This window comes from Haliotis cracherodii, unplaced genomic scaffold (genome assembly GCF_022045235.1).
Source record: "Haliotis cracherodii isolate W230 unplaced genomic scaffold, xgHalCrac1.p SCAF_14, whole genome shotgun sequence".
NCBI lineage: Eukaryota > Metazoa > Mollusca > Gastropoda > Lepetellida > Haliotidae > Haliotis > Haliotis cracherodii.
The window spans coordinates 3,585,516-3,600,290 of NW_027266269.1; the positions used below are offsets into that span (position 1 = coordinate 3,585,516).

A 14,775-nucleotide genomic window follows, 5' to 3' on the forward strand; every position below is an offset into this window, starting at 1 on the left:
ATTGTCTGGTGCAGACTGGATTATTTACAGACCGCCGTCATATAGCTGGAATATTGCTGAGTGCGGCGTAAAACAACAAACCAAAACCAAGATCTTAACCGAGGGATATAAGGTTAAAATAGATAACACATCTAGTATCGTTATGTTGTCTGAATGTATAATACAACTTGAGGTGAACGTTGTGCCTCTGTACTGTCGCTTTGCTTAACGATACTATGCGTATACACACACAACATTATTGATGAATAGCGAACTTTGAGCGCCCTAGATCTCACCGCTAACCATTATTTAATAACCTTTAAGTTGTCATTATGTGTAAGTTAACTGCGTGTCACCGTCCGCTGACGACATAAATAGGTGTTTTTAATGTCAAGCGACCCGTGAATATCCTGGCTAGAAGAGGTATTCAGCAGCCCATGCTTGCCATAAAAGGCGACTATGGTTGTCGTAAGAGGCGACTAACGGGATCGGGTAGACAGGCTCGCAGACTTGGTTGATGTATGTCATCGTATCCCAATTGCGTGGATCTAGTCGAGACTTCTTCTATTTTTTCAGACCGTCATCTAACAGAAATATTGCAGAGTGCGGCGTTAAAAAACAAAGCAAAAAACAAAATACTGGCTTGTCTGGTCTAGCTTTAATTATTTACAAGCCACGATCAAACAGCTTGATTATTGCTGAGTGTGCTGTTACAAAACAAACACAAATTGGTATTATATATAAGTTGGGTATATGTCTAATGGCATGTGAGTTCAGCTGTTTTTGAATAACGCCTGATTCGATGTAGATGTCCGTCACTACACTACGAATTATAGAACGTCCACACTGTTTGGTGTTTTTTAATAAATGAAACGTTCTCCTCCCACATTCCATATGTTACATGTGTCCTCTACACAACAGTCACAGCTGGTTATTTTAATTGTCAACTGCTGAATTTGTTTGCAGTAACTATGAATTGTTCTTTTTCTCAACAGGTTCGAAAACAACCAGACAACTTTCAGCGATGTGGCCGCAAATAGTCCTGCTGTTAATCAGTGAGTTCATGCCTTAAACGCATAACAGCCATTCCCAATCATATTTACAGTTTCTTATTATGGCCCGTCGAGCCTGCTGTACTATTGTGGAAGTGAGTGAGTATGTTTTTTACGCCGCCTTTAGCAATATTTCAGCAACATTACGGCGGGGGGCTCCAGAAATGGGCTTCACTCATTGAACCCATGTCGGGAATCGAACCCGGGTTTTCGGCGTGACGAGCGAACGTTTTACCCACTAGGCTACCCGACCGCCCCCTATTGTGGAAGTATATAGACGACATTAATTCAAAGAAAGAATGTATCTTGTAGTAGCATAATGTTCATTTCTGATATGTTAGTATAGAAATCACAGGTAATTAGACATGTCTGGTAGACTTACATTTAAAGTGAGTGAGTAAGTAAATTGGGATTAACGCCGCTTTTAACAGTATTTCAGTTATATCACGGCTTGTCAGCTTAATGTGGGAGGAAAGCCCGAAGTAATGCGGGTCTTGGACGTTTACCACTTCGGTGAAACCCATGCGCACAGGTATGGTGCTGACACACCTAGAAACATAATTGGGTCGAATCATGATTCGAACCCACAATCATACGTTTCTGGCGTGCCCAAGGGACACAACTCTGCACAGCGTATCGCGGCGCCTCAGACGACTGTGCAACCCGTGCCCCAAATTACAAATAAATTAAATGATATATAATGTCCATTTATGATATGTAAGTATACAGAAAAACACAAGTCAAACATAAGAAATACAGAAAATGACACGCAACACATATTTTGATTTCTCACATTTCATGTTTTATACTTCAGACACAAGTAGACAAGTATTTCTGTATAAATATATGTAAAAACGTAACATAAATGACTGTTCGAATGTCGAGAGGTAATTTAGATGTTAGCAAGGAAGTGAGAGATTTTGAATACAATATAACAGTAAATCAAATCTAGCTTCTAAACTACTAATTCAAAATAGAGTAGTTTCTTTCCTGGTTTTAATTCTTAGTGCAATCCTGTCACACGAGATGCTTCCATCTAAATTATATATAAGTTTGAGGTGATCTAGGCTGTCAATATCAAGCAGAAAGACATATTTGAGAATTGATGTAAGCACAGTTCGTGTGTGTTTGCACAAAGGTGGGTTAGACTGTTCTTCAAGTGAACATCTTCAATGCCATTCTGGGCTGCTGTGATACAAACGTGCATTCATTATGTTTTTCTCCTCCCCAAGCGACCACCGACCGGAAACAATGACCATTGAAATCGGTCATATTGAGATCATACAATTGAGTGGCTTCCCCTCTCTCGGCATTTACAATTCCAGAGAGAAAAATGAAAATCCCAATATGAATATATGCTCGCGCTTACAGACAAAGGAATATACAATAAATAAAAGTATTTAGTTATCACCTCTCTCTGGCCAAGAAGGTGTTCCATGAAAAGTCATTGATAGTAGAGTGGGATCATTGTCACTCCATGTGATCTCAAGACTAGATTCACAAAAGGATTGTTTGGGTAAAAAGTTCGTCAAGTTAACTGTTTTAAGTCGTTATGTTGATCTGAAAGCTCTTGTTGACCTTTTAAAATCTAGTATCTACTGCTACATCATGAACAATGCAAGACATTATAATCTTCTGCTACATCATGAACAATGGATGACATTATAATCTTCTGCTACATCATAAAGAATGCATGATATTGTAATCTTCTGCTGCACCATGAACAATGCATGACATTATAATCTTCTGCTTCATCATGAACAATGCATGACATTATAGTGTTCTGATACATCATGAAGAATGCATGACATTATAATCTCCTGCTTCATCATGAAGAATGTAAGACATTATAATCCTTTGCTACATCATGAACAATGCATGACATTATAATCTTCTGCTACATCATGAAGAATGAATGACATTATACTCTCCTGCTTCATCATGAAGAATGCGTGACATTATAATCCTTTGCTACGTCATGAAGAATGCATGACATTAAAATATCCTGCTTCATCATGAACAATGGATGACATTATAATCTTCTGCTACATCATGAACAATGCATGACATTATAATCTTCTGCTACATCATGAACAATTGATGACATTATACTCTCCTGCTTCATCATGAAGAATGCGTGACATTATAATCCTTTGCTACGTCATGAAGAATGCATGACATTAAAATATCCTGCTTCATCATGAACAATGCATGACATTATAATCTTCTTCTACATCATAAACAATGCAATACATTATAATCTTCTGCTCCATCATGAACAATGGATGACATTATAATATCCTGCTACATCATGAACAATGCATGACATTATAATCTTCTCCTACATCATGAACAATGCAAGACATTATAATCTCCTGCTACATCATGAACAATGCAAGACATTATAATTTCCTGCCACATCATGAACAATGGATGACATTAGAATCTCCTGCTACATCATGAACAATGGATGACAGTATAATCCTCTCCTACATCATGAACAATGCATGACATTACAATCTCCTGCTACATCATGAACAATGCATGACATTATAATCCTCTGCTACATTATGAACAATGGATGACATTATCATCTTCTGCTACATCATGAACAATGCATGACATTATAATCTTCTGCTACATTATGAACAATGGATGACATTATAATCCTCTGCTCCATCATGAACAATGGATGACATTATAATCTTCTGCTACATTATGAACAATGCAGGACATTATAATCTTCTGCTACATCATGAACAATGGATGACATTATAATCTTCTGCTACATTATGAACAATGGATGACATTATAACCTTCTGCTACATCATGAACAATGGATGACATTATAATCTTCTGCTGCATCATGAACAATGCATGACATTATAATCTTCTGCTACATCATGAACAATGCATGACATTATAACCTTCTGCTACATCATGAACAATGCATGATATTATAATCTTCTGCTGCATCATGAACAATGGATGACATTACAATCTCCTGCTACATCATGAACAATGGATGACATTATAATCCTCTGCTACATTATGAACAATGCATGTCATTATAATATCCTGCTACATCATGAACAATGCATGACATCATAATCCTCTGCTACATTATGAACAATGCATGACATTATAATCTTCTGCTACATCATGAACAATGCATGACATTATAATCTTCTGCTACATTATGAACAATGGATGACATTATAATCTTCTGCTACATCATGAACAACGTATGACATTATAATCTTCTGCTACATCATGAACAATGGATGACATTATAATCTCCTGCTACATCATGAACAAAGGATGACATTATAATCTCCTCCTACATCATGAAGAATGCATGACATTATAATCTTCTGCTACAGTATGAACAATGCATCACATTATAATCTCCTGCTACATCATTAACAATGGATGACATTGTGCTAATGATCTTTCTCGCCTACATTTACTGAAATTTATTTGAAAGAAGGACTGCATTGAAGGAGACTCACAGCATGTTAGCTATGAGTGGCAGACTGAATGTCATTTATAGTGGACATACGTGTTCTTATTATGCCTCACAATCACTCATCAATCAGAGAGCAAACTATTAACCCCATATGAGCCCGTATACAGGCAGTAAAAATCTGGTTGTTTATGACCTACATTGAGACTATATACCTCCCTATATGTTTCTGCTAACCTAATTTGACACCAATTACGACTGCTACAGCCACAAAGACTAATGATATTATCTTCAAATCTTGCAAATCTCAAATGAAATTACGTTTGCGTCTTAGTATTCTGTTTTAATATCGCACTAATTATTCTATTCCAGCATCACAAGTGCTCTGTGAGGACCAATGTCCATGGGGAACATACGGCGAGAATTGCGACAAGGACTGCCCTTTGACCTGCAACACCGACCGTGTGAGAAACCTCCGGCGCTGTCAAAAGTCCACTGGGAAGTGTTCTGAGGGATGCGTTCCTGGACATCATGGCGATCAGTGTAATAAATTTTGCGGCGGCGGCTGTCTGGAGAAAACCTGCAATCAGGGAAATGGCCAGTGTACATTTGGTTGCAAAAGGTCCTACAGCGGGCATTATTGCAACATCACTTCAGGTATAGTAGTCTCACGCAGGACATATTATAAAATCATTCATCCTTAAACATGCTTGAAACTAAATAAAAGAAACAAACATGTTTATTCCCAATGGCCTCTCTTGCAATGGTAGAAATACATACATTTTCAGTTTATAATCGTTTACAGGGTTACAAATTTAAGAGGTTGGAGACGTCAATGAACACATAATGATGGTGATGTAGCTCTTTCCATCGTGTCGGCAGTTTCACTGATCAAGTAGCTTTGCAATTTCCTAATGTTCATAAAACTACATCCATTTTGTACTGGACAAAAAATAGACATAAAATCAAAATAAATGATTACTATGTAAGCTTCTAAAAATGTGTCAGGTGTTTCAACGCTTTTGCTCCGCCTTGTACAAATGTGACCTGACAGTGGAACAGAGTGAGTGAGTATGGCTCTACGCTGCTTTTAGCAATAGTCCAGCAATACCACGGCGGGGGACACAAGAAATGGGCTTCACACATTGTACCCATGTCGGGAACCGAACCCGGGTCTTCTGCGTGACGAGCAAACGCTTTGACTACTAGGCTAACAGACCGCCCCCTTGTGGAACAGAGATACATGCCATGAAGTCATATTAAACCATGTTACCAAGTACTTTGAGACCAATTATCCCACCACCCTGCACGATTACCTGTATCGGACAATCCCTTGTATTCAGTATGATTACAACCATCAAGACACGTACATTTTAAGAAATATAAGCTTCTGCTTTCCCTAACGTAGCAATAATAGGGATAAGCATGGACTATTTTTACTACTTACCCATTATGTACACTCGACATTGTCTTTGTTATTGTTTTGTGATTCTTTCAAATTTGGCTTATATGCAAGACAATATTCCCTAAACATGGTCTGGGTTTACACAAAAAGTCTCCAAAATCAGACATATATTCACATTATATGCAATAATCAAAATTGTTTATCATGCTGTAGACTAAGCTGTAGTCGGTTAGTATGTTAGTCGGTTGGATGGTTGTTATTTTTAAAAACATATTTTCGTTCCATGAAAGGTCCCATTGAGTCTACCACAACACAACCGACACATCTTGCTGCGATTCTTGTCCCTGTGTTCCTCGCTATCATCGTCGTCGCTATCATCCTTGCTGTGGTGGTGCTCAGACGGCAAGTGTATATTTTACTCAATAAGTATACATACGATTAAACGATTAAAGGTATATCGTTTTGTATGGATAATTTCAGGAAAGACGCCATGGTCAAGTACTAATGCAACCAAGTTAGCTTTCTTACCATTTCATGTGAACCATTAAACATATAAAACATTGTGTTTGTGCGCATAAACAATAGTTATAATACTTTGTCTTTGCTTCTGGTTCTGTTACAGAAGGAAGACCAAATCGAGAACAAACTCGAAAAGAGGCCATACTTATCCGTATATCAGGTATATATATAACCACCGAATAAGTTATCCCATTATCCATCGAAACATATTCCATTAGGATTATAGACACACAATATATATGAATTATAAAGGAATGCATTGTTGTCAAAGTTTAACTATGTGACAGTGCAGCTTCCTTAACTAAATGATTTGGGTAAAGGAACAGGATTGATAAATGAGCAAATCGTACTTTAGTGTTGCTCCATGCCATTAGTGTGTCTAACGCCAATGAAATACAACTGAGTACAACACACCTTGTATATCAAATGTATACTTTCCTTTGCAGTTCTGATGAAGCCCGTAAGTATACGTAATTCAAAAGCATTTAACATTTAGTTGGTGGAATTTGCCATTATATATACTTCTAGAATATTTTGATGAACGTAAAACATAAGCCTCTTGCTACATACCGGTTTGTTTCATATGACCACTGACCTGCCAGTTTATTTCCCTTTACCACAAATAAGGTTCTGTATATATGACACATCAATTCTAGAGCATAATCATAATTTTGAATTTGAGCTGAAACAGATTCCATGGGGCGGATGCGAACAGTGACGAACATTGTATGAATGGATCACTGAAAATGAGGAATGTGTTACATGTTGATTCCCAAACTGAAGAACAAACGTTAACTCTATACACCAATTTTGTGAAATCAGTCAGTAACCACAAAATGTAAATGAACAATCAGCAAACGAAATTGAAATACAAAGGATTAGGTTTACAATCACAAATGTAAGACAATGGGTCAAATATATGGCAGCAGCATATCTTAATGTTAGGCCAACACTGCTGGAGAACAATGTTAATCTCCCTTGGACTCAAATATCCCTAATTAATGTTAAATAAAGTGATCTGGAAAAAACTCAGTGTTACCTGCAATTAACATTACTCGCCTCAAATTAGCTGTGAATAACATAAGCAGTGTTGGGTTATTTGAAGGAATCTGAGATTTCACGCAATATCTTTTCACTTTTTTCACTTCAAGACGGTAGACAGACTGCTTTTCGAGACCCCTTCGAGTTCAGTATATCCAGGTTTTACAGTGTTGAATTAATGTTGTTTGCATCTTCTTTTGAGTTAGAGGAATATATATATATGGTGATGTTTTACACATAAATCGGGTACTTCGGTCACGTGTTTATTCAAAAGCATACGTCAATGCCAATTGTGGAAATGAAGATCAACATGCTTCAACAATAAAGAGGTCATTTGAGATATAGAACGAATATTTTTGTCCAAACATGTGGCTTATTTGATGTGTTTGATTGGACCTCAAACAATATGTTACAGTTTCCTTGATTGAGGAGCAGCCTGAGGCCTGGCAGTTCTGTGAGTATAGATGGCCTTCGGGTGCCTGATTGTGAGTGAGTGAGTATAGATGGCCTGCGGATGCCTGATTGTGAGTGAGTGAGTATAAATGGCCTTCGGGTGCCTGATTGTGAGTGAGTGAGTATGGTTTTACGCCGCTTTTAGATATATTCCAGCAATATACCAGAAATGGGCTTAACACATTGTACCAATGACGGGAATCGAACCCGGGTCTTCGGCGTGATGAGCGAACGCTTTAACCACAAGGCTACCCGACCGACCCTGATTGTGTGGTGGTTGATACCTCTGAAAGTAGTAGTGTGGTTGAGGTTTATGCATATAAATTTTTTTCAAGTGACGAAGTTGTTCTCTTGTAAACGTTGTTGGGTTCATCAGACGTAAAGTTGTTTCAAATTCTTCAAATACTTAGCTTTGTAATAAAACATAACAGGGTAATCTTCAACACAGAAATTATATTCTTGACTTTGAACAAATGAGTAATGTTGTAATGCACAAGCTTTAGATATGTTCAGTGAATCCACTGAGTTTATTATTCTGACAGCATCACCAAGAGATGAGGATATTCGCAAAAGTCATTCCTATAGAGATAAACTACCGACAGGTATTAGCTCCTTTTGGTTTTGTACATACCTGTCTTACATTTGCAATGTGGGTAATCAACAAATCTTAAGATTTAATATCTGAGATTCCATTTGGATACATTTCAAAAGTAGACTATTATCTTCAGGAAATATGTGTCTCTAATGATAAATCATTTTCTCAAGAATCTATAATTCCCTGAGCTACTGCTTCTCACTTTGCATGCGTGATATTTGTTCCAACTTCACAGATCGGCAATACCACAAAGAGGATATCAATGACCTGTTTGTTGAAACTGAGAGTTTCAACTTAGTGAAAGAGAAGCTGAAGACGTTTGGCCATGTGACAATAAGCGGTGCTCCAGGAGAAGGTAAAACATCCATGGCCCTGATGCTGGGAGCTGAATACAGGAGTCAGGGGTATGAGCTGGTACTGGTTGAGGATGTTGGTACTGTTCAGTTGTCTGATTGCCTAGGTCAGGGCAAGGACGTGTGTGTCATATTCGATGACATATTTCAGAACGTTGGATCTATGGATGTACATCGCCTGAGACAAGTTCTCTATGAGCTCCATGGGCACCTGGAACAGTGGAGAACCATGTTGGAAACAAGGTACCACATCCTGCAGAAGACACCAGGAGCAGAACAAAGAAGCACCGACCAGCCAAACCTGAACATCATTTTCACCACAGACACCAACAACCTTGAATATGCAATGTCAAAACTTAGAGGTCATATTCTTTTCCAAAAAGCTTCAGTGGTAGACTTGACCAAATCAAAGAGAAGTGAAGAGAAGAAGGCCATATGGTTGAAACACAAAACTCACTATAAATGTGAAACTGACGTCGACGTGAACAAAATTATTGCATATGATGAAACTGTTGGTTTTCCCCTGGCATGCAAACTTTTTTCAATGCACACCCCTTTTCATAAAGTCAAAGAAACGTTTTTCGAAAAACCTCTTTTCTTTCTTAAACGCGAACTTGGTATGAACACAAGTCAATTGAAAGACCAATCACTGAAACTCCTGCTGAAGTCACTGTGTGATGGTGAACAAGAACTCAGACAACTGCAGACTGAATCTGACAACCCAGAACTCGATGCACACCTGAAGGATGTTTTAGGCCTTGTCTCATTTTCCCATCCTTTCATACAAGATACCTTCATGTCTGTCCTATTCAATACTAAGCCAGAGCTTGTCCTTCATAACTGCAGTATAAAGTTCATTTGTGAGCATGTACATGGTCAGCAACACAACTCTGCTCATTTAGAACAGAATGCCATTCATTTCTCAGATGCCTACAGTGACACCATTGCTGCCAGGCTGGCTGAAGCTGTTGTTGCTGGCACTTTCAGTAAGTACATCATGCATCCTATGTGGAAAAGGAAAGACATAGAAGATAAAGTGTACCAAATGCTTAAAGATGTAGGCACTATGTCTTCTGATTCTAAGCACAGTGTTCTCCATTATGCTTCTTTCTCTGGGAACAATGACATCATTGAAAGACTTCTTCCTGATTGTGACATCAATAGACGTGCTGTGAATGGCTGGACGCCAGCTATGTTCGCAGTTGCTGGTGGGCAGAAGAATACCTTGAAACTTCTCGTAAAACATCAAACTGATATCACATTACGTGACACCATGAACAACGACCTATTTCATTTTGCGTGTCAGTATGGGAATATTCCAATTGTGGAATGTATGGAAAGGCTGCTGATACAAAGTACTGCTTGGCATGTCAACAGTCGAGGGATGAATAAATGGACACCGAGTATGTGTGCAGTTTGCTCAGGCAAGAATGGTCTCTTAAACTTTCTTCTAAAAAAGAAGACAACTGATTTAACATTACGAGATAGGAACAACAACACGGTTCTTCATCTGGCATGTATGTATGCAAATGAGTCTATTGTTAATTCGTTGTTGCCATTAACAGATAGAGATTGTCAAGGGGAAAATGGCATGACACCTATAATGGGTGCACTATTGTCTGGGAGGAGGGACATATTCAACCTTCTCATGTCACACAATGCAGACATCTCTTTGGCTGATGATGACAACAACAGCCTCCTTCACTTGGCCTGCCTCCTTGATGATATACCCCAAATTCTACTTACAGACTTTGACATTGATGTTCCAGGAAGTCATGGTTGGACACCTGTAATGAAGGCAGCTGTCAATGGAGCAGCACATGCATTTCACCTGCTTGTGGAGGCAAAGGCTGATCTTTACCCGAAAGATGACAACAGCAACAATATCCTTCATCTCGCATGCCATGGTGGACATGCCTCCATTGTGAAGTATCTACTGACAAGGTTTGACATCAACGGTCGTGGAAATAATGGATGGACGCCAGTAATGTACGCAGCTGCCAATGGAATGAAGAGGGTGTTTGACTTGCTTGTTGCAGAGGGGGCTGATTTATCCCTGGAGGATGACAACAACAGTTTCCTGTTTCATGTCGCAAGTGTAGGTGGAAATATATCTATTGTGGAGGATCTGCTACCACATTCTGACATCAACAGTCGCGGTGACCACGGGAGAACTGCAGTTATGAATGCTGCCTGGTCAGGCCAAAGTCATATTTTCAAATTTCTTGAGTCACAGAATGTGGATCTGGAATTGGCTGACGACTACAAGGACACTGTGCTCCATTTTGCCTGCGAGGGAGGAGACGCAGCCATTGTGGAACATCTTCTGCCAACAGTTGACCTTAATAGTCGTGGAAGGAATGGCAGGACCCCAGTCATGATCGCAGCTCAGTGTGGAAACAGAGAACTTTTCACCTTGCTCGTTTCGAAAGATGTGGATCTCACCCTGACCGACGACTACAATAACAACATTCTTCACCTTGCATGTCAGGGAGGAAACAGGTTGATCATAGAGCATCTGCTTCCACTGTTTGACATCAACAGTCAAGGACAGGATGGAAGGACGGCTGTGATGTATGCAGCTGTCAATGGACTGAGGAGTGTGTTTGACCTGCTTGTCTCAAATGGCGCTGATATGTCACTGAAAGATGATTACAACAGCTCTGTATTTCATTTAGCTTGTCTTGGTGGAAATAATTCTATTGTAGAATATCTCCTGCAACAGAGTGATATCAATAGTCTGGGATACAACAAGAGATCTGCACTAATGGAAGCAGCTTTGGCAGCCAAAAGAAATGTATTTGACCTTCTTGTGACAAAGGAAGCTGACCTGAATCTGATTGATGACTACAATGATAATGTTCTACATTTTGCATGTCAAGGAGGGGACACAGCAATTGTGGCATATCTCCTGAAGATGTTTGACGTTAATATTAAAGGACGGAACGGCTTTACACCATTGATGCTTGCAGCTTGGGCAGGACAGAAGAATGTGTTCAACCTGCTGGTGTCACGAAATGCTGATTTGACACTGCTTGATCGCCACAGGAACAATTTACTGCATCTTGCGTGTCAGGGTGGGAATGCGTTCATCATAGAGTACCTCATGCCGCTGTTTGACATCAACAGTCCGGGTGAAGACGGGTGGACGCCAATAATGATGTCAGCTCTCAGTGGAAACAAAGATGCCTATGATCTGATTGCATCAAATGGGGGTATTGTATCATTGATTACTCCAAAGAATGATAATGTTCTTCATGCAGCAAGTCAAGGTGGTACCATAGCTATCATGAAGAAGGTCATTGACTTATTTGACATCAACACCAAGGGAAGGAATGGTTCCACACCTCTGATGAGAGCTGTTATTGGAGGCCACATTAGTGTGCTGAAGTTCCTGATGTCTCGTTCAGCTGACCATACTCAGGTGGACAATGACGGGCTCACTCTTCTACATCTTGCTTGTAAATATGGTCACCTTGATGTTGTGAAACACATCTCAGACAAGTTTGACATAAACACTAAAGACAAGGCTGGTTTAACATGCATCATGACATCAGTATTGCATGGTAAAGTTGCAGTATTTGAATACCTGCAAAGTAGAGGCGCAGACTTGAAACTAGTTGACAACACAGGGGATGACGCCTTAGATCTTGCCCTTAAAGTAGACTGCAAACAAATCATAGAAAAACTATCATCCGGAGGAGAGTCAGACAGGAACATCATGCCATGGCATGATATAATGACTTCAATTGTGAGGTCAGACGTGTATCATCTGAACATGTACAAGGCAAACAGATCTTAAACTCGGAGGCAGTAAAATCATAAAACAGCCAGGAATAAAACAAGCCAAGAAAATGACAAACGAACTGGCAATGTTCCTGATAACGGAGCAGGTAAGTTGCCTTAAGACCAGTCGAAGAGTCATAACCTTGTTCAGGAGAAGATGTCATGAGACTATCTGGAAGAAGCAACACCAGTGACTGCGTAGTTGCAACCAGATACATGCATACGATTGATGCATAGGATAGAACATGTGTGCACATAGAAACACTCTTGACAGAAAACGTTAACACATTTGAATACTGTATTAGCAATAGTGATAGATAATGCGTTTTTATGACTTGTTGGGTATTTCAAATCTCTTAAAAAGTGAATAAGTCTAGAATCCTGCTTAACATTCCAATTGTATTATTTTAGATTTGACAGTTATCAGTGTTATTAAATATCAAAATTATGTATTCACCCGATTGTATGTATGTGTCATTGTCAAACAATACTTGAATCTACCGATGTCTTTGGTTTACCATATGAAAACACACATAAAAGAGAAGATATGGAATGTTTTTGGTCATTAATGTATTGGACAATATCTGTCATCAATATTTTTGCCTTTCATCTGTCTGTGTTTTTCTTCAAATTTTGAATTTGTTCTTACTTAATTACCTGTGATGAAATACATCCTTGTACTTGTACAGACTTGTAGACGTACATTCAATTACATTATTTCATGGATATTGTTAGTATTGTTCAATAAACAGTGTGTGAACTTAACACAGTATTTGTGAAGTGTTTTTATGCTGTAGCATCTTCTGAGTAGAAATGGAGTTCTTAATGTAAGTTAAATGATTTGTATAATTCCTGCTTGTAACCTTCTCTGTGTTATGAAATTGTTGTGATATATGACACAACTAATGAAATGATACGACATGGCGTCAAATCACAGGCTGCGTTAAATAACTATCACCTACAAAATCCACTACAGCTGTCCAGTGAGGAACATTGTTGTTCCCAAACGTCGTGTATAAAATAAGTGAGTGAGTTAATATTTAACGTCACATCGACAATAATTCAGCCACATCGTGACAAGAAGTTATCCTTTGAGAATACATACACTAAGGCCAATAATACATATATTTAGACTACATAGAATCTTTTCATCGATGGACAGTACACTAATTAGAATATCACAGATTCTAAAATCATACATTATCAATACAATATACAATACAATATCAAAACACAATATAAAAACGGGTTATAGATCGCCAGCAGCTGAAGTAGATTACCATGGGGACTTACAGTACGTTTGCTACATGCAAGGACCCTATGCGGATTTACATCCTTTAGTATGTCGGCGATTTTAGCCAAATTTAGCCAAACTTAAATGGACACATATTCTACGATTACAAATGTGTAGAAATAAAACTACTTTGAATGGCGTCGTCTAACATACCCTCTCCCGGGGACACACAATTTACACCACTTCAACACCCATCAAGGTTACAGTCACTAACAATCTCACACATTTCTGTCTACCAAGTTTAAAAAAGACAATTTGGTATGCCCGAATATGTTTGATAAGTTGTTTTTAAACATAGCTTTGTAGTCATGGATAAATTACGTTTTTATCAAGCTCTGTCATATCAGCCAACAATCGATATTGGTTCCTCCTAATGCCCTTACTGATGTTCACAGAGACCGAAACCGGGGCTCCAATAAACATTTCTGTTTGTGGCAACTGAATGGTTCCATTTGATTGGACTCGATTACATTAAGATTGCTCTTCTGTCGATCACAAAGTCGACAACAGTCATTACTCAAATAAAGACAATATATGCTCGACATGATGTATCCTACATGGTGTCTCTGATAATGGGCCGCAATATGCCTCAGTATGAATTCTTGAAAAGTGAAACACTAAACATATAACTTCTCATCCTTATATCCACAAGCTAATGTCTGTACACATGCTTAGGGATAAGCATTTGCGATATTTCCGATTGGCTTCCACTTGCTTATCACAAAGATCCATTCAGTGCACAAAGATCCATTAAGTGACATTGGATCTTCTCCCTTCAGGGGGACCCGTGAAGATTCCGGAGTAGAATAGGTCTTCACCAACCCATGCTTGA

The 14,775-nt window shown here is 38.8% G+C and overlaps 1 protein-coding gene across 1 annotated transcript; it reads left to right on the top strand.

Annotated features, from left to right (window-relative positions):
- Positions 1-978: 978 nt before the first annotated feature.
- LOC139460955 (serine/threonine-protein phosphatase 6 regulatory ankyrin repeat subunit B-like) lies at positions 979-13,390 on the top strand. The gene is made up of 8 exons (XM_071242431.1): positions 979-1,034; positions 4,870-5,154; positions 6,193-6,304; positions 6,525-6,581; positions 6,868-6,881; positions 7,878-7,916; positions 8,458-8,517; positions 8,746-13,390. The coding sequence occupies exons 1-8, from the start codon at positions 1,004-1,006 to the stop codon at positions 12,663-12,665; spliced, it is 4,518 nt and encodes a 1,505-aa protein (XP_071098532.1). The 5' UTR covers positions 979-1,003; the 3' UTR covers positions 12,666-13,390.
- Positions 13,391-14,775: the final 1,385 nt, after the last annotated feature.